Genomic DNA, 21,542 nt, shown 5'->3' with positions numbered 1-21,542 from the left:
GAGCACTGCCAACACAGGAAATCTGACATACAGTTTTGTAAATCAAAGACTAAAAAAAACCAAAAAAAACACAGTACTTTAATAGGATTTGCCATAATGTTCAACAAAAAACAACCAAAACTAACACAAGACGGTTTTATAACTATAGAATGTGTGAAGTCTGAAGTACTCCCAGCTCTCTCACTTTGTGTTGCTGTATTGGCCAAACAATTCACAGCAGTGCAATGAAATGTGGCAGGCACCAAACGACCAATATTATTATTTTAGGATTACCACAATCACTCATGTAGTTAGCTGATACCTGCATGTTTTATTTTCTTCTCAAAAAGGGGTTTTTTTTCTTTACTGTTTTTAAATCTCAAAAAGCTTGAAACCAGATCACAAAATATGCTGCTAAACCAACAGAGCCTTCTGAGAGCAGGCTGGACGCCTGTTACTTACTTAAACCAACAGAGCCTTCTGAGAGCAGGCTGGACGCCCGTTACTTACTTAAACCAACAGAGCCTTCTGAGAGCAGGCTGGACGCCCGTTACTTAAACCAACAGAGCACTCTGAGAGCAGGCTGGACGCCCGTTACTTAAACCAACAGAGCACTCTGAGAGCAGGCTGGACGCCCGTTACTTACTTAAACCAACAGAGCACTCAGAGCAGGCTGGACGCCCGTTACTTACTTAAACCAACAGAGCATTCTGAGAGCAGGCTGGACGCCCGTTACTTAAACCAACAGAGCATTCTGAGAGCAGGCTGGAGTTACTTACTTAAACCAACAGAGCATTCTGAGAGCAGGCTGGACGCCCGTTACTTACTTAAACCAACAGAGCCTTCTGAGAGCAGGCTGGACGCCCGTTACTTACTTAAACCAACAGAGCCTTCTGAGAGCAGGCTGGACGCCCGTTACTTACTTAAACCAACAGAGCCTTCTGAGAGCAGGCTGGACGCCCGTTACTTACTTAAACCAACAGAGCATTCTGAGAGCAGGCTGGACGCCCGTTACTTACTTAAACCAACAGAGCATTCTGAGAGCAGGCTGGACGCCCGTTACTTACTTAAACCAACAGAGCATTCTGAGAGCAGGCTGGACGCCCGTTACTTACTTAAACCAACAGACTTCTGAGAGCAGGCTGGACGCCCGTTACTTACTTAAACCAACAGAGCCTTCTGAGAGCAGGCTGGACGCCCGTTACTTACTTAAACCAACAGAGCCTTCTGAGAGCAGGCTGGACGCCCGTTACTTACTTAAACCAACAGAGCCTTCTGAGAGCAGGCTGGACGCCCGTTACTTACTTAAACCAACAGAGCCTTCTGAGAGCAGGCTGGACGCCCGTTACTTACTTAAACCAACAGAGCCTTCTGAGAGCAGGCTGGACGCCCGTTACTTACTTAAACCAACAGAGCCTTCTGAGAGCAGGCTGGACGCCCGTTACTTACTTAAACCAACAGAGCCTTCTGAGAGCAGGCTGGACGCCCGTTACTTACTTAAACCAACAGAGCCTTCTGAGAGCAGGCTGGACGCCCGTTACTTACTTAAACCAACAGAGCATTCTGAGAGCAGGCTGGACGCCCGTTACTTACTTATTCATTTCTTCAGGAGATTCAGCTGCAAAATAGAATGTCCTGATCTGAGGGTGTCTGGCCTTTATCGCACTAAACAACAAATACATATACATACATATATTAATAAAACATTGTTGAGAAATGAAACATGACATGCAGACAAAGAAACAAATCCATCTAAAATGAGGAAGACAAGTTCTCAAATTGTATCATTTTTATATCTGTTGTTTCCATGCAGGAAAAAGCAGTTATGATCTGTAGTTCACTGTAAAAGGTATTTTATTCCTTTTGGAAAATTTGCTTTTGTATTTGCTTCAAAAGGGCCCTCTATCCTGAAGTTTGAATTGAAGTCTATACAACTTTCTTGACAAATCAGATTTTATTTTTCAATTCGTCAACTAATATGTTATAGTAATATAGAGAAATAATCTTAGAATAACTTTCTGTGTTTGTAATGATTTGTATGTGCAGTAATGAACAGTAATAGACTTCCCATGATTACAGTTGGACAGCAATTAATAAGCTGAGGGAACACAAAGCCACTTTGTGGCTTGGAACTTGGTTTCAGGACTAGGGCAGGTTTGGGGTTTGATAGAGCAATGTTGCCTCAAACTAGGACTCTTGGAACCTGTATATAAAAAACAGTTGATTTTTACAAAATTGGTAACAAGCAAGTGAAAGGTAATTTAAAACATGAAAGACATTTACTAGTGTTGTTGTATTAACAGTTGAAATGGATTTTCACCACCAACAAAAAAGTGCCGATTGCACTCTTGTGTTAAGATCAAACATAAATCAAACCCTTGAGACCTTTTTAGAAGAAACAAGGTAACAGATTTAACTGCTCTTGTACTTTACTCATCTTACTAAACTCTACGGGTGAAATGAAGATGCTATAATAATGTAACCATCCAGCATTACAAATACAAATGTATGTTATTTACCTGAGCAACTTATTTTAAAATGAGTCAGTTTTTCTGTTTAAAAAAAAAAAAAACTAAACCAGGAATTGACACTGCAATGTGTTTGTTCAGCAACTTGTTACCTAGTGTTTCCTGTTAGAAAAGGAACAGCTAGTTGTATAAAGCCGCTCACACAGGTCCAAGCGCAGCACACGAAAGTTGTCAGATTGCTCTGAATCTGTGTCAACACATGTTCTGTATAATACTGGCCTGTTTTAAAGCTGTAACTCGGGTACTAAATAATACATCCTGAGTGCAATCGTTCTTCAACATGCAGTGCAATCCGGATGCCAGATCAGTTTACAACTCTTTATGAACCAACTGTAGCATTTTTAGCCTGCCTCTGGAAACCAGAGTGCTTACAACTCATATTCAAGGTAACACAATCCTGGCTGACTCAGTATCTTCCACAACAGTAAACCACAGAACTAATGTGAAGAATCTGTTGTGAACAACAGCCTGCAGCCAGTAAGGGTTCAACAGAGCGCTGGAGTTCTTGAACTCCATTTGATTTCAGCAATGAAGTCATTCCCATCCTACGATGCAGCAGTTCTATAGCTGGTCAGTTCTGCGGTTTAGTCCAATCTACTCGGAAACTGGATCACAGGTAACATTTCAGGAGAACCTGCGAGTGAGATTATTCTACGAATACCTATTTTTTGAAGAAAAAAACTAAAACATAAAAACTTTACAAAAGTGAAGTTTAGTAAATCTGCCTCAATCTCAGTCTTTAGTAGGGAGGCGAACGTAACCACACCTGTGATAGTTAGGGTAATTCTAATCTCATTCCTCCAGCAAGAATTGCACTCGAAATATCAGAAAGGAAGGGGGGTGGGTGTTCAGTGGTCATCATTTTCCATGCAGTATATACAATAGAAGCACGTTGCTTTCCGGTTGGTAACTACCAGTTTACCGGCATACCGAATGACGTAAGACTCAGAACAAATTAATTTTGAATAAGTAATGTGAATTCGTGTGTAGCAAGGAATGTTGCTTTGTTTAAACAAAGTCAATCTTGCGTTGCACTTGTGTCGCCAGACCCACGCTGAAGGTCATCGGCATATTTAGTTCTGCAGATTTGCAGTGTAGAGTGCCCTGACCACCACCTTGTTGCGATAGGCAGAAGGAAAACAGCAGATCAATAGCACCATGGACGACATGGATAAATGATGTAAACAGGGTGCAGTTAGACTGAGGCAGCATGCTCTTTCACAGCTCACCCTCCTGTCTCATTGATAAATGATGTAAACAGGGTGCAGTTAGACTGAGGCAGCATGCTCTTTCACAGCTCACCCTCCTGTCTCATTGATAAATGATGTAAACAGGGTGCAGTTAGACTGAGGCCGCATGCTCATTCACAGCTCACCCTCCTGTCTCATTGATAAATGATGTAAACAGGGTGCAGTTAGACTGAGGCAGCATGCTCTTTCACAGCTCACCCTCCTGTCTCATTGATAAATGATGTAAACAGGGTGCAGTTAGACTGAGGCAGCATGCTCTTTCACAGCTCACCCTCCTGTCTCATTGATAAATGATGTAAACAGGGTGCAGTTAGACTGAGGCAGCATGCTCTTTCACAGCTCACCCTCCTGTCTCATTGATAAATGATGTAAACAGGGTGCAGTTAGACTGAGGCCGCATGCTCACAGGGTGCAGTTCACAGCTCACCCTCCTGTCTCATTGATAAATGATGTAAACAGGGTGCAGTTAGACTGAGGCAGCATGCTCTTTCACAGCTCACCCTCCTGTCTCATTGATAAATGATGTAAACAGGGTGCAGTTAGACTGAGGCCGCATGCTCATTCACAGCTCACCCTCCTGTCTCATTGATAAATGATGTAAACAGGGTGCAGTTAGACTGAGGCAGCATGCTCTTTCACAGCTCACCCTCCTGTCTCATTGATAAATGATGTAAACAGGGTGCAGTTAGACTGAGGCAGCATGCTCTTTCACAGCTCACCCTCCTGTCTCATTGATAAATGATGTAAACAGGGTGCAGTTAGACTGAGGCAGCATGCTCTTTCACAGCTCACCCTCCTGTCTCATTGATAAATGATGTAAACAGGGTGCAGTTAGACTGAGGCAGCATGCTCTTTCACAGCTCACCCTCCTGTCTCATTGATAAATGATGTAAACAGGGTGCAGTTAGACTGAGGCAGCATGCTCTTTCACAGCTCACCCTCCTGTCTCATTGATAAATGATGTAAACAGGGTGCAGTTAGACTGAGGCAGCATGCTCTTTCACAGCTCACCCTCCTGTCTCATTGATAAATGATGTAAACAGGGTGCAGTTAGACTGAGGCAGCATGCTCTTTCACAGCTCACCCTCCTGTCTCATTGATAAATGATGTAAACAGGGTGCAGTTAGACTGAGGCAGCATGCTCTTTCACAGCTCACCCTCCTGTCTCATTGATAAATGATGTAAACAGGGTGCAGTTAGACCGAGGCAGCATGCTCATTCACCAGCATGCTCTTTCACAGCTCACCCTCCCCACTGCTGCAGTTGGTATAAACAGCAGCCCTGTCACTGAATCACGCTGCACAAAGGATTATGTAAGCTCTGTTATTTATCACATTCAGTGTCATACCCATTGATAGCAGACTGCTTGCTGTGAGCCAATCACAAGAGCCAAGCACAAACCTTCCCATAATACCCCAAAAACAAGCTTCCATCCTGTCCTTGAAGGAGAACTCGCCAAGAGCCGAGATAATCACTCGCTCTTCACTGTTCATGTGACCCTTGACCTCTCAGTAAAGACAGCCATTATCACTAATTGTAACAGGTCAGCTGCTATCACTAGAGCTTATTCCCCTAAGGACTGCATAACAACTATTAGATAAGGAAGAGCTTTCCCATGACAACACAAGCCTTGAAGACCCTGGTGTGAAACTTTGGGCTCTCGCTATGAAAAGATGAAGAGGACTCAATTTTCATGAGAATAAAAACAACACAAAACACTTACTGCTTTTTTTTGCATTCTGTTGCCCGATCCACTGTAAAATCAGCCAAGTTTATGAACCCTTCTGCTTTGTCTGCCTGTAATAAAAATATACATATTAACATTCAGTTAGACAGCATTTACATTACTGAAGAATGAGCATGTGTGGCTACAAGATTAAAGTGCACTTTGCAATGATGTGTGAACTGCAAGCGAAGAAGCACCAGTTGTTTTTTTTTTTTTTTGTTTTTTTTTAAACAGCCTGTGAATAATGTGAGAGTAAATAGAACCCAGAAAGAGCTTTCATGAAAGCACCGACAATTAGACAAAAAACAACAGGAAATATAACGTAAAACCATCGCAAAAAGCTACCGAACTGACAGCAACAACGCACTTTTCATAGCGTTATCAAAACCATTTAATGCACATGTATTATAATTCATGTTTGCGTACTGTTGTTTTCTCAATTCTATTTTAATTTAGAAAAGTCCTAAGACCAAATTCAACTACTGAGACAGGGGAGCTTCGTTTGTTTCATACATTGCTGCCTGTTATGATTATAGATTTAGATTTTCCATCTAATGGCCTGAATATAACAAATAAATAAAAAATAAAAAATAAAATAAATAAACATGTATTAATAATATTTTCTTATCCTAGCATATATTATTTTTCAGAAAGGAATAACACAAGCAATAAAGTTACCAAACTAGACATAACCAACTCACACATTTCATTTGATATTTTTAAGTTGTTTCATATTATTCTAAGAGCATGTTGTTTTTATTATTTAAAAAAATTAAATGAAAAAGGAACAGCCCATTACTGAAGCAATAAACACCATGTTCCGTTTCTCTAAAAAACACAAAACAAGTAGTTCTAAAACAAAATTGCTGCAGAAAGGAGGAAGGTGGAATATGTTGTTTTCTGCTGCGTATGGAGACATGATTGTGAGCAGAACCAAACGTTATTCAAAACGCATAAAGACAGAAGGTAAACCCTGTCTGACTTAGAAATATAGAAGGTAGTCTTGCTTGTTTTTTTACACATTTCTTCAACAGCAGAAAAAGTGGTCTCTTCATAGTCTGAAAAGACTTGCCATTCAGATCTGTATCCTAGTAAAGACTTGACGAAACACTTAATTCTGCAAGTCAATACAACAGCGTACTCACCATCTGGCTGCTGTACCAGTACAGAGCAGTTTTCTTTAGCACAAACCAGTACTTTTTCCATTTGATTCCTATGAAGCCCTTGGTGTCTCTCTTCCTATAGAGCCACCCCTGGCAGTCCACTTGTCCCAGTTCTCTACACGATATCCTCCGCCTGCTCATTGTTACAGCATCCCCTGCAGCCACACAAGCACAGCAATCACCATACAGTGGATATGACAGAGTCTGATACCTGCCACTGTGCAAATGTCTAACACACAACAGCACTGAGCGGCAGAACAGTCACATGCATCACAGACATAATGAAACCAAGGGGGTACATGAGGAACAATAATAACAAGAAACAGGGGTAGGGCTTGAGTTTGTATTCTAAGAACAAGCTCTTATTATAAATAGAAAACAATTGTTAGGAAAAAACTTAAGCACACATTAAAATTAGCATGCTGAGCTGTTTGTTTCTGGTTTTAAAATGTCAATTCACTGAATTTTTTTTTTTTTTTTTTTTTTTTTTTTTATCTAAAAAAAGAAACAAAGACATTTTTTGTCAACAGTCCAAAAATGGTGCATACAGAGTTATATGTCTGACTCATTCCATACTATCAAATGAACAGAGGCATGTTTACAGTCATTCCAAATGACTTCAGAACACCAGTACATTCGTGCACTGCAGCTCAGACATGGATTCTACTGAAGCTGTTCACAGTTCAACCCTAAAACTCACACCAAACAACAGATTCAAACAGTGTCCCGGCACATTGAAAGCGCGCTCATTGTATCTTACCTCGACTTCTCTTCTTTGACTTGATACGCAAGGAGACCTGTGAGAAGGAGAAGATGCAGACTGTAGGAAGATGGATGGATGGATGGATGATGTGCAGCCAGGAAAACACTGAAATCAGAGCTCACAGCCAGCCAGGCACACTGTAGCAGCAAGCTTGTGCATACAGCCTATTAGTTAGATCTGCTGTCAGCCACTCACACACACACAGTTGATTAGGGGTTTTTACTGGAACATCCTGTTTCACACGATGGTTTGTAACTTCAAACCAGAGCTCTGCAGTTTGAAATAAAGTGTCAATTTTAAAGCAGACATTGCAGAAGAATGTTTTGAACTAACAATCCACACTCATTTTAGCTAAGTCTGATTTGCTGGCTTGATGTCTGTTGACGCTGAACTGAGCGGCTCAGCAGATCCTCCTAAGTGGAGTAAGAAATGTACATGGGTTAGGGGGCTGACTGTCAGGGAGCCACATTTCTGCCCAATTTTCAGATTTCCAGCTACAGCATTCTGATAGGCTGGCTTCTAAGAACACTGAAGAAGGATGATAATATAAAGAACATCACATCTACTCACAGGGTTGTAGGAATCAGCTGCCATTGGAGACACCAGAGAGACAGGAAAAGCAGACTGAAAGAAACAACAATGCTTTAAAATTAAAAACTATACCTGCTTATTATTATTATTATGATGATGATGATGATGATGATGATGATGATGATGATGATGATGATGATGATGATGATGATGATGATGATGACGATGACGATGACGATGACGATGACGGTGACACCACTACCCTTCTAGATTTCTTTTTTATCCGCTTTGAAGATTTGGTTCATTGGCTGGTTCTGCTAAACATGAAGCCAACTGTGGTCAGCTTTGTGGAAGGAAATGATGTCGCAGACAAGCAAATGTTTTCATTTGGAAACACACACACCAAGATACAGTATCTTTAGTTTCACTTCTAATGTTGCAGGGTCAAATCTAGAAGTGTGTAACCAACAAGGGGTTGAACAAAAAATAAATATATCTTTCCTGTAGACTGCTTAGTTTTAAAATAAAATAAATACCTTGTTTAATACCTCCTGACAGAAACTGAATCAGGGACAGACGGATTCACAGCTTGCACCATTTGTTTTAAATACAAAGTCTGGAAACTAAACAGCAAGGATATTTTTGAAGGATTGGTTATTATACCATTCACATACAAATCAAGTATTAAGCAACCTTACTACTGTTACTATTAATACAGCATTATTATTATCTAGTCATTTAGCAGATGCTTTTATCCAAAGTGACTTATAATTTTTACGTTTCAGCCGAAGGACGGAAGAGCACAAGGAGGTGAAGTGACTTGCTCAGGCTCACACACAGCGAGTCAGTGGCTGAGCTGGGATTGAACAGGGACCCTCCTGGTACCAAGCCCCTTTCTCTAACCACTAGACCAGTGTTTCCCAAACTTTTTGATTGGCAATCCAAATGAACACAAAAATAATTAATCCATGACCCAAAATTATTCACTTCGGTATTTTAACTTAAATACTTAACCAATCAAAAAGCAAAGTTTCATTTATTTGTAACTACACTATAAGCATTCAGGTTTTGATAGTTTTACAGGTTGATAAAATGTTTGCTTTTATCAAATTAATTATTATTTCAACATGGTATTAAACTAACATACCAATTTAAAATGGTGTTGAAACACACTGAATACAAGTTTTAATATTCAATTGCAAACAAACTGACAACCTATCAAAGATTAAGCCTGTCACTACTGACACATCCTACAATACAGGTGCTGGTGAATGGCAGTAAAACTGAAAATGTCCTTACCAGCGAGTTCTGGGTATTTGCCTACAAGGAGCCACACCTTCTTCAGAGGTAAATTGTTAAATGTCACATGACAGATAGATGAGCTGTGACCAGTCGGGATGGAAGAGAGATTTGCTACGTCCGCGACAAAAAGGACCAGCAACCCAGCCATACTCATCATGTGGGTTTCTAGGAAAGTAGTCCTGAAACTTATTGTAAAGGGCTTTTAAATGCTGGTTAATTACCCATTTGGTAATGGAGATATCAAACAGAAGAAATTCAGACAGAAGTGGGAACATTTCATAATGGTATTCTGTCATTCATTTCTGTCACAGTTGCAGCTTTACTTTGAATGCCTCAATTTTGCAATGCTGCTTAAAATATTACCACCTTTTCCCTGCATTGCTAAATGTAATTTGTTTAGGTCAGTGAATACATCTGCAAGGTATGGCAGCTAATAAAGCCAATTCTTATCATCAATAAAATCAGCAAGGGGGTGCTTTTCTCAGTGAGGAAGGACGGTTATTGCAAGACTTGTTTGTTTCTTTGAGCTGCAAGTAGGATTCGACATTTTTCGTTCTGCATTAATTTTGTAGATTGTTTGGCGACCTGTCACAAACCCACTTTGGGAAACACTGCACTAAACCACCAGCCCTGTATGGGGTTCATATGAAGAACAGGGAATAGGAAGTTGAGACCACAATTAAGAACATAAGAACATAAGAACATAAGAAAGTTTACAAACGAGAGGAGGCCATTCGGCCCATCTTGCTCGTTTGGTTGTTAGTAGCTTATTGATCCCAAAATCTCATCAAGCAGCTTCTTGAAGGATCCCAGGGTGTCAGCTTCAACAACATTACTGGGGAGTTGATTCCAGACCCTCACAATTCTCTGTGTAAAAAAGTGTCTCCTATTTTCTGTTCTGAATTCCCCTTTTTCTAAACTCCATTTGTGACCCCTGGTCCTTGTTTCTTTTTTCAGGCTGAAAAAGTCCCTTGGGTCGACACTGTCAATACCTTTTAGAATTTTGAATGCTTGAATTAGGTCGCCACGTAGTCTTCTTTGTTCAAGACTGAACAGATTCAATTCTTTTAGCCTGTCTGCATATGACATGCCTTTTAAGCCTGGAATAATTCTGGTCGCCCTTTGCACTCTTTCTAGAGCAGCAATATCTTTTTTATAGCGAGGTGACCAGAACTGCACACAATATTCAAGATGAGGTCTTACAAGTGCATTGTACAGTTTTAACATTACTTCCCTTGATTTAAATTCAACACTTTTCACAATGTATCCGAGCATCTTGTTAGCCTTTTTTATAGCTTCTCCACATTGCCTAGATGAAGACATTTCTGAGTCAACAAAAACTCCTAGGTCTTTTTCATAGATTCCTTCTCCAATTTCAATATCTCCCATATGATATTTATAATGTACATTTTTATTTCCTGCGTGCAGTACCTTACACTTTTCTCTATTAAATGTCATTTGCCATGTGTCTGCCCAGTTCTGAATCTTGTCTAGATCATTTTGAATGACCTTTGCTGCTGCAACAGTGTTTGCCACTCCTCCTACTTTTGTGTCGTCTGCAAATTTAACAAGTTTGCTTACTATACCAGAATCTAAATCATTAATGTAGATTAGGAATAGCAGAGGACCTAATACTGATCCCTGTGGTACACCGCTGGTTACCACACTCCATTCTGAGGTTTTTCCTCTAATCAGTACTTTCTGTTTTCTACATGTTAACCACTCCCTAATCCATGTACATGTGTTTCCTTGAATCCCAACTGCGTTCAGTTTGAGAATTAATCTTTTGTGCGGGACTTTGTCAAAAGCTTTCTGGAAATCTAAATAAACCATGTCATATGCTTTGCAATTATCCATTATCGATGTTGCATCCTCAAAAAAATCAAGCAAGTTAGTTAGGCACGATCTCCCTTTCCTAAAACCATGTTGACTGTCTCCCAGTACCCTGTTACCATATAGGTAATTTTCCATTTTGGATCTTATTATAGTTTCCATAAGTTTGCATATAATAGAAGTCAGGCTTACTGGTCTGTAGTTACCTGGTTCAGTTTTGTTTCCCTTTTTGTGGATCGGTATTACGTTTGCAATTTTCCAGTCTGTCGGTACCACCCCTGTGTCAAGAGACTGCTGCATGATCTTGGTTAGCGGTTTGTAAATTACTTCTTTCATTTCTTTGAGTACTACTGGGAGGATCTCGTCCGGCCCAGGGGATTTGTTTATTTTAAGAGCTCCTAGTCCCTTTAACACTTCTGCCTCAGTTATGCTAAAGTTATTTAAAACTGGATAGGAACTGGATGACATGTGGGGCATGTTGTCAGTATCTTCCTTTGTAAAAACTTGTGAAAAGTAATCATTTAACATATTTGCTATTTTTTTTTCTTCCTCTACGATTTTGCCATTTGTATCTCTTAAACATTTAATCCCCTCTTTGAATGTTCTCTTGCTGTTGTAATATTGGAAAAACATTTTGGAATTGGTTTTAGCTCCCTTAGCAATGTTCATTTCTATTTCTCTCTTGGCCTTTCTAACTTCCTTTTTGACTTGCGTTTGCAGTTCCGTGTACTCTTTCTGCGTACTTTCTTTTTGGTCCTTTTTTAATGCTCTGTAAAGTGCCTTTTTTCGCTGAATATTTTTTTTTAATTGATCTATTAAACCATTTTGGCAATTTAGTTTTACATTTAGATTTGTCTACTTTAGGGATATAATTGTTTTGCGCCTCTAGTACTACATTTTTGAAGAACAACCATCCTTCTTCTGTGGGTGTTTTCTCTATTTTACTCCAATCTACTTCTGTTAGTCTCTGTTTCATGCCGTCATAGTTTGCTTTTCTAAAATTGTAAACCTTAACTTTAGTCTTTACTTCTGGGGATTTAAAAAACACTTCAAATGAGACCATGTTATGGTCTGAGTTTGCCAGTGGTTCTCTGACCTCTGTTTTAGTTATTCTATCTTCGTTATTTGAAAAGACTAAATCAAGGCATGCCTCCCCTCTAGTGGGTGCCTTCACAAATTGTGTTAGGAAGCAGTCATTTGTCATTTCCACCATTTCTATTTCATCCTTCGCGCTACCCACCGGGTTTTCCCATTTTATTTGGGGGAAGTTGAAATCCCCCATTAGTATGGCTTCTCCTTTGCTACACACATTTCTAATGTCATTGTATAACAGATTATTGTGCTCACCGTCTGAATCTGGCGGTCTATAGCATGCTCCTATTATTATGCTTTTGAATTTTTGTCTGTTATTCTGACCCATATTGATTCGGTTTTATTTTCTTTGTCCAGGTTTAACACCTGGGCTTCAAGACTGTTTCTTATGTATAGCGCTACCCCTCCTCCTCTTCTGTCCTGCCTGTCTTTCCTATACAGTGTATACCCACAAATATTATATTCGTCACTCTCAGATAACCACGTTTCTGTAACACCTATCACATCATAGTTACCTGTTAGTGCAGTAGCTTCAAGTTCTAGAATTTTGTTTCTGATAATTTTGTTTTTGTTTCTGATTAAGCTCAACACTAAACCACACTATTCCCATTAAGAATAAAAGGGTGCTGCCTTGTCTCTTTGTTAAACTTGCCAGCATCAAGGCAAGTGTCTTACACAGAGCTTCTGCTCAATCACACTCCCAGTGGTGAAGATGACATTTAACATTTACAATTACAATGGCCACCCCTTTTCTTATTTCATGAGAAGTGCTGAGAGAGCAGCATGTACATGTGCTTGTGCTGTTGGGTTAAGGAGTGTGTCTCATATGTCACGCTCTCTGGAGATAACTATACTGAACCACTTGTCATAATTAGACACAATCCTTTTTCAACCGCGCTTGGTGGTTTTTGCTTACCTTTATATGGCATTTCGTGTCTGCGAATGGAAAAAAAAGACAACCAACTCGGAAAGAATGTTAGATATGCATAATAGCGCTTTGCATATCTGAGCTGGAGATGTCATACGGTAGTGTGTAAAACCCTGTACTTTCCAGGAGTTATGAATTGCATTGAGTGTTGTGAAATGAAATGCTGGCATTCTCTCTTGAGTGTGTAACTGGAATGCTCTTCAAACAGAGGTAACTAGTGCTGCTGACTGGAAGATCTTCAAAACTACGATCAGACCCCTCAACAGGGTTTTAAGCAGATTGACAGGAATGCTGGCCAGAGAAAGCAATGCTCCCAGGACTACAGTTAGGTCTTCTTGAACATGAGCTTTCCTGTCAATATTGCAAAAATGCAGTTTTCCTCATGGCAATGAGCAACGCATTTTATGGTATTACCAGAACCCCTTAACTGAACTGCAGCCCTTCTATTACACAGATGTGTGGAACAGCAAGCCTCCAGGTACTGGCAGTCTTATTATTACACAGGTCTAGTCTGGCACATAAATCCTAAAGAAGCCGTTCTTTTCAAAAGCAGATTTGTGTCTGAAACGCATCCTTCCCTTTAATTAATACCACGTTTTGGCCTCTTGAAACAGAACAATGCCGTTTCTAGGGCTGTAAAATCCTGTGATAAAAAGCGTAATAATCCCTGTTGCTGTTTTTGCAACAGTCACTGATGCAGCTTGTCAAAAGGCATCTTTCCTCACATATGGATAACACACCCTGGCTCCTAGCCTAGCTATATCCTATTCATTTTACATCCTACGTGACAAAAAAGCGATTACATCCCTAGGAGATTGCTTTAATGAGGATGGAATGAATGTGGACAGTATAGAACAGCATGAAATAAATATGATATCATTTTGCATCACTGTTTGTCTTAAGAGTAACAGTACACAATGGGCATTCTACATTTTTACCAGTGTTAAAGGGCGATTATATAAATGTCCAAAAGAAACTAGTAAAATTCTTTGGGAAAAAAAGTTTATTTTGGTATTTCTACAGTGTTTTATAGTTGTGGCATGGCCCTTCAGCACTAAAGCTATGGAAAAAAAATAATCCTAGCAAAATGAATTGAACTATACCCTAAAGGGCTAGACATTTCATATCCTATTTCGCAGCCCTACCCAGTGAGGAGAGATCTGCGAAGAGAGGCTGTTGGAGAAATTCTGAACCTAGCAGTGCTTTCGGAGACGCCAAATAATAGAAAGGTTTGTACCCTCCCCCCACCGCTCTTGCCCCCACTACTACTGTACCTATCTGTCTCACCTGTCCTGCTATGACTGTGTCTCACATCCCTGTTATTCTGTCCTCTCACTCCCGTTTTCTGTCCTCTGACCTCTCCTCACTCTCTGTTAACACCTGCTGAATTTCATGCTGTCCAACTAACCTCTCCCTGTCAACTCCTGTTAATTCTACTGTACCTTCCCCTTGGACCTCTCACTCACTTTCTCGATGAACTCAACTATCTCCTCTCCTTCCTCCCCTCTGTCTACCCCAACTGATTTCAATATCCATCTCTCCAAAACCCACACACTCTGCTGAATTCCTTCCTCTCCTTCACTCCTTCAACTTCTCTCTCTGCACCCCCCCCTACCCACAAAACTGGCCGTCAACTGGACCCCACCTTCTCCAGGGCATGCTGCCCCACCACCCTCTCTGTCACCCCTCTGATCACTATTTCATCTCTTTTTCTGTCTCTTTCCCTCTCCCTACTCCACCTACCCCCACTGTCACCTGGAGCCGTAACCTCTGCTCACTCTCCCCCTCTGTCCTTGCCTCCACCGCTCTCTCTCACCTCCCTCCTATCGACTCCTTCTCCCAACTCTCTATAGACTTTGCTACCACTCCTTCCTCCTCCTTCTCCTCTCCTCTCCTCCCTGCTAAAGGCTCCTATTTCCAATCTATTATCCAAACCTCCACTAACAACTCCCAGAAACTATTCAACACCTTCTCCCCCCCTCCTCCTCCTCCCTCCTCTATCTCCTCTGACAGCAGTACATTGCCAACTTTCCAATCTGGTTTCCGCTCTGCTCACTCCACTGAAACTGCACTCCTGTCTATCACTAACTCGCTAAACCCTGCCCGTGCTGCTTCTCCTCTCTGTCCTAATTCTCCTTGATCTCTCTGCTGCCTTTGACACTGTCGATCACTCTATTCTCCTACCGTCTCTTGCTGACCTGGGAATCTCTGGTACTGCTCTGGCCTGATTCTGCTCCTTCCTCTCCAACCACACCTACCAGGTAACCTGGTGCAGCTCAACCTCCACACCTCACCCTATCTCAACAGGCGTCCCCCAAGGACCAGTCTTGGGTCCTCCCCTGTTCTCTCTCTACACCCACTCTCTGGCCCCTCATTGCATCCTATGGCTTCTCATACCATTTCTATGCTGATGATGCTCCGGTCTTCCTCTCCTTCCCCCCTCTGAACCCACCACCCCCTCCCATATCTCTACCTGTCTGTCTGCTATCTCCTCCTGGATGCACTCACAACACCTCAAACTCAATGAAATCTGACTTCTTTTTCTTCCCCTCCTCATCTTCCCCCTCCTCTTATCTTTCTATCTCCATTCCTCTAGAATCTACCACGCTCTCTCCCTCCTCCTCAGCCAAGAACCTTGGATTAACCCTGGACCCCTGCCTCACCTACTCCCAATATATCTCCACTCTAGCATGCACCTGCAGATTCTTACTGAGCAACATATGAAGAATCCCACCCTTCCTCACCAGTACTCCACTTCTCCCACGCTACTCCACTGGCTCTCGATCACCGCTCGCATCCACTTCAAGACTCTTGTACTCGCCTACCGATGCCTTTTACCAGACTGCACCCAGCTATCTCCAGACCCTCATCTCTCCCTACACCCCCACCTGACCTCTCTGCTCCGCCTGCACTAGAAGACTGGCTGTACCTCCTCTACCCCTCTTCTCTGCCTCCAGAGCCCGCTCCTTCACCACCCTCGCCCCGCAGTGGTGGAACGACCTTCCTACGGATGTCAGGACTGTCCAATCCCTGACCACCTTCTGGCGCCTACTGAAGACACACCTCTTCAGACAACACCTGTAAAACGAAACTCTTCTCTTCTGGACAATATAGCACTCTACCTTTAATATACTTTAACTTGCACTTATCTGCTCCCTATTTTACTGTATTTAATCCTGCACTGAACCCAATCTGTAGTATCTTGTATTTCACCTGCACTCGTATCTGACCCTGATGTAACTATCAACACTGTTATCTCCTCTTGAACTGCCCTGATATCAAATCGTACTGTGTTTTGTATTTGCTCTTATTAGGACTGAAGTCATTGTATTTTGTATCTTGCTCTTAATTATACTGTAACTCTTGATATGTATTTTTTGTATACAACTGTAAGTCACCCTGGGTAAAGGCATCTGCATCAGCCCTACCCTACAATGGCGGCCTTCACATTGGTCCTAGTTCCTTTTTTTTTGTTTAGTAGGGCTCTCCACTCAAACACTGCAGCCTAGGTAACACAACATGTGTTGAGAGAAGTGAGAGTGAAGTAGCGTTAGACTGACCCAGGGTGTGCGTGTCTTGGGTTTTTAACCATCGCTCACACAAAGATGACACTCAAATCCAAAATCACAAAGTAAATCAAGAACATTTCAGAAGCATGCTCTACAGTACAAGAAATCCACCAATCATCATTGCAGATTAGCAACAACCCCAGTGGCGCGTGTAACCTGTGTGCAGATGTCATCCTGTGCACAGAGCACACTGCACCCATGTCCAGAGTTAAAAACACAACTCTTTTTGACTACAAGGATTTGTAATCGGTTAAGTTGTGTGCTGGGTTTATCTTATTATAAGAGACATGTTTTAAACACAGTTTGCACAGCCAGATCTGCTCAAGCTTTGCTTTGCAGTCCTCTCACCCAGACTGCATGAGATCTTGTATACAATAAGAGACACCCCAATGGTGTGTAACATTCTTTCTGAGTTTATAAAGCACAGTTTACTGCTATCCATCCATTCAACTTTGGTGACACAATCATTTTACAGTGCATGCATACATCTTTGTAAACCATTCCTAACAAAATTAACTGAAAAGAACCCTCCCCCCCCGACTTGCACCACACCCACTTCTGTCCTTCATTAACTGGATGTGACCCTCTACTCAAGTCAGTGCCCTCCCACACACACACACCCTCTCATTCACTGCATCTTCCCAATCCCACCAGAATAAAAGAGGTAGATTACTGTACCACACTGGCTTGATTTCTCTTCCTGCCTGACCCTGCATCTTCCCAATCCCACCAGAATAAAAGAGGTAGATTACTGTACCACACTGGCTTGATTTCTCTTCCTGCCTGACCCTGCATCTTCCCAATCCCACCAGAATAAAAGAGGTAGATTACTGTACCACACTGGCTTGATTTCTCTTCCTGCCTGACCCCACCAGGGCAACCCAGCCCAAATGAACCTTTTCGTCCTTCTTCAGTGTGCACTCATTGACATCTCCTACTAACATGACATAGCACTGTACATTCATCGCTATTGGATACAAACTCATTACGTTTAATCATGCTTTCACCAGCATTTACCCAGTTCCCTTATGCTTTAGTTTTAAGGAACTAAACAATACACCACGCCGGCAGCTTCTAATTGTAAGAGATCAGAACTTCACATTTCACAAATGAGCAAAACAACAATCAAACCCAACAGTATAACAATTTCCCCTTCACATACCACAGAACAGCAAGTCACAATGCAGCTGCTGGAAATGGTTGAGATCACATACCCAGTAATTTGCATAAGAAGCAACTCCACACAGCTCCACAGACTAACAACAGCATGTCAGATGTCACAGGAAATTCTTGCACAAAGTAATGATTGCTGTAGATTGGCCAAGCGGAAAGCAGCATCACACTGATGTGTTTTTTTTTGTTGTTTTATATAAAGTATTTTGACAGGTAATTCACTCCCTTTTGTACTTGTCTTGTGTTTATCACTTACCTGCAACCCCTGTAATAATGTGTCACTTTCATATTTCTGACTTATTTTATTCACTTTAATTACATTGTTTTATCAACATATTAAAAAAAGATTAAGCGGTATATCTACTGTGGGATACATTTTGTCCTCTTCAGTGGGATCACACCAGTGGAATGACATGCTTTCTGGGACAAGTTTCAAATCCCGTGGTGTTCAATAGTGCCAAAAGGAAGCCTACCAAAAGCCCTCGAAGTATCATTAAACTCATACTGCAGGTGCACTCAGATACCGACTCATCTTCTCATACACTTGCAATGTGCAAGCCTATTCATTATGCTGCCTCTACATTATTAAAGGGGTTGAAAGTCTTCTCTTAATAAAGAGCACACAGCGATTCTTGAGATTAGCAGCAATGAATTAGTTGGGCCATTCTCTAGTCTACTCTTACACAGACTGCTGATGGGATCAGATTAGACAGAACTACATTGTGAGATATGGCATCCAACACTAGCACTTGATCACTTGCTATAAACTGATCAAGTGGAACCATTTACAAATCCCAGCCACTGTATTGATTAGCTGTTGCATCAAACATAATACTCGCTAAAGTCAGTAGGGTTTATTTTTTTTTGTAATAATTGACATAATTTGTCCCTGTTGAGAACCACAGGAAGTTCAAAAGGATGAAGGCACTTGCCAAGTGACAACAACATTCAGAGATGGGCCCAAATACCCAGGATGAGCGTAGTGTGCTGGCAGCGGCATAAAACCATATCTGAGAATACCACACATTAACAACCATCCAAGCTCTCTTTGCTGTCACTAATGCCATCACAAACTCCACTTTTTCAGGCTGACTCTCCTCACTCAAGCATTTTAAATGTGGTTGTGCAGTAACTCAACAGTCACCTCTGGCCTCCCCTATACAGCTCTCATATTAGATTGCTTGGCTGCTCTGTTTGAGCTCTTTTTTTGTTGTTGCTGGAAATAGGTTTTCCAGCTGTACTTAAAATATCCCCTAAACTTGCTGAAAAGAATAGCTAATGAACTTTTAGACCCAAGGCATGTGTTTTACCACAGCATGTGTCCTGTGTTGCTATATTCAGATATAAAATAAGGGAGATTGTGCTGCAAATTCTTAAATCCTACAAAGAATTGGTAGAAGCATGTGTTGGAAACCACCTGAGCTGAACAGGAATCATAGCTGTCTGCAGCTTTGTGATTTGGACAGACTAGGGATATTCATGCAGTCTGAGTTTTCAATAAGCACTCTCATGCCCTGAAGCATTTCTTGTTTTTGTTTTTCTTGAACTATATTTCTATTTTCCTGACAATCTATTCCGACAGATAGCCAGCATGAAATTTACTGTATGCATGTATATCACATTGTATGCATGTATAACACATTGTATGCATGTGTTTAATAGAAACAGATAATGCTATCAATACCAATGGCAACATAACTAGTATTAAGTTAACCACATCTGAAGCTGTCATTTATTAAACCGACTGGGCACATGTCCTTTTTAAACCAAACTGTCCAGTGTATACTTACAGAATTGATCACAAGACCAATTTAACTGAACATAAAAAAACCACAAAGAAGTACAACTCCAGTCACATTCCATAAAGCTGGTAAACCAGTTGCATTCCTGAGTGTTGGTGTGCGTGGAAACTGATGAAAATCTTAAGGTGTGACACAATTCCACCAGATTAGAGCAACTGCAACAAGTCACTCACCTGCTCTAAATAAGCAGAAGAGGGCCTGAGTCTCACTGGGTAGCTGCACCTGTGCAGAGAAAGAGAACACAGTCACTGGAGTTGTGCTACATGGACTATTTCTCAAATAAGCTGTGATTTCAGTAAATTGCTGTAAATGTTTATTTTATTAAATATACAATGAAATGATGCATTGGCTTAAGAAAAGGTTAGACATACGGTTAGCCCTTGTTATATTCCACAGGGGACCCCTATTGGGGTCAACACGTAATACATAAACACAGAAGAGAGTTCAATTAGTAATTTAAGTAGTTATAAACAATGAGTGAGTAGATTTACTTTCTATCCAAATATTCTTTGGACCAACAAAAAAAAACACTTTCCTGTTGCTGCATGACAGTTAATTACTGTGAGAACCTTTCACCCATAATGAACACAATAACTGAAAAGACAATGGCTTTGGAACAGATACTGTACAATGTTCCCAATGTGGTAGCCCCTGACAGTGTTACAATGGGGCTGCTTACTGGTCCACACTGTTGTGATACCACACATATGTCAACATCTAAAATGTTGCCACTGTGATTTGGCCAAAACAATACAGACTGTTTACAGGTACAGACTGTGTTGACAGAGGACATCCTAGCCTGCTGCACACAATGAGGTGCGCCTCATTTTCAGAATTTACATACTGTAGGAAACATGGGCTTCAAGAAGAGTCTCAGAACTGTAATGCTTTTGTAATAATCATGATGTAGAATACAGAATGCAGTGGGGCATTATCAAGACTGCAGCTCGACTACACAATAAGGATGTGCAGAGTGGTGTGTGCATTACTGCAGCTTTACAATGCCATACACCCTGCAGTTTCAATGCTGGCTTAATTAGCTTCTCTTGTTTTGCTGCACCTCACTTTCTCAGATTCCTTGCCAGCAGAATCAGACACTGTACTGCCTCCCGGGATCCTAGTCTAGGCACTAAGGAACATAAACATGTACAGATGTAGTGTTATTATTATAATTAATATTGCTCAAATATCCACAGTGTTTTTAACCTGCAAGGCTAGCTCACTCAATTAAGTGCACACACTCATTTTATATGAATAGTTTTCTGTGCGAAACCTTTTTTTCTTTTTTTCTGGGACAATGGCAAAAAGCCATGTAACATTTTATATGCCAATTACACCCAACAAAACTTAATAGAGCTTTCACTGAAAGTGTCCATAACAACAATACAAATAAAAACAGTCATCTAGTAAATGCAAACCTTAAAGTCTAACAGACAATTATAATATTCAAACCAACATCTTCAGATTTGTTTCAAGTACAATGTTATAAAAAACTGCTGAAGACTATATATTTTTTCCATACAGTGTTGTCAACTATCAATAAATACTCAATTTTCCAGAAATGTCATCTTTCATAAAAAAAAAGTATTTTGTGCCACTCATCCTTTGCGACAACAAGCAGTACACAAGAGCCAGTGATGTATCAAGAATGACTGGGTGTGCACCAACTCTGTGTACTTCTCATATTCCTTTCAAAGCTAGACTTGTCTCCAGTATTACTGTTGCACCTCCAGTAACAGGATGCTTTAAATAGCTTGCCTCTTCCATCAATTACTCCTGTTCCTCAATGTGCATTCTGCGCAGGATCAGCTGAGCTCAATGTTGAGCACATGGATACATTGTACATAAAATACAACAATGTATTTCAGCTTTATTTAGCATAAAAAAATCTTGATTGAAACAA

The 21,542-nt window shown here is 40.9% G+C and overlaps 1 protein-coding gene across 3 annotated transcripts in view; it reads right to left on the bottom strand.

Annotated features, from left to right (window-relative positions):
- LOC121317642 (connector enhancer of kinase suppressor of ras 3-like) overlaps nucleotides 1-21,542 on the bottom strand; it is an 80,331-nt gene that overhangs the window by 17,255 nt on the left and 41,534 nt on the right. For 2 of the 3 annotated variants that reach the window (XM_041253789.1, XM_041253790.1), the window contains 6 exons: nucleotides 19,813-19,861; nucleotides 7,980-8,033; nucleotides 7,407-7,443; nucleotides 6,629-6,801; nucleotides 5,481-5,554; nucleotides 1,573-1,644 (listed from right to left, as the gene is read on the bottom strand). In XM_041253789.1, the coding sequence (XP_041109723.1) occupies nucleotides 1,573-1,644; nucleotides 5,481-5,554; nucleotides 6,629-6,801; nucleotides 7,407-7,443; nucleotides 7,980-8,033; nucleotides 19,813-19,861 (459 nt within the window). Of the gene's footprint in view, nucleotides 1-1,572; nucleotides 1,645-1,681; nucleotides 2,183-5,480; nucleotides 5,555-6,628; nucleotides 6,802-7,406; nucleotides 7,444-7,979; nucleotides 8,034-19,812; nucleotides 19,862-21,542 lie in introns of those variants that run through there. The other variant, XM_041253791.1, reaches the window with a different exon arrangement.

Source organism: Polyodon spathula, chromosome 6 (genome assembly GCF_017654505.1).
Source record: "Polyodon spathula isolate WHYD16114869_AA chromosome 6, ASM1765450v1, whole genome shotgun sequence".
Taxonomy (NCBI): Eukaryota; Metazoa; Chordata; class Actinopteri; order Acipenseriformes; family Polyodontidae; genus Polyodon; species Polyodon spathula.
This window is presented reverse-complemented; position numbering and strand designations above follow the sequence as displayed.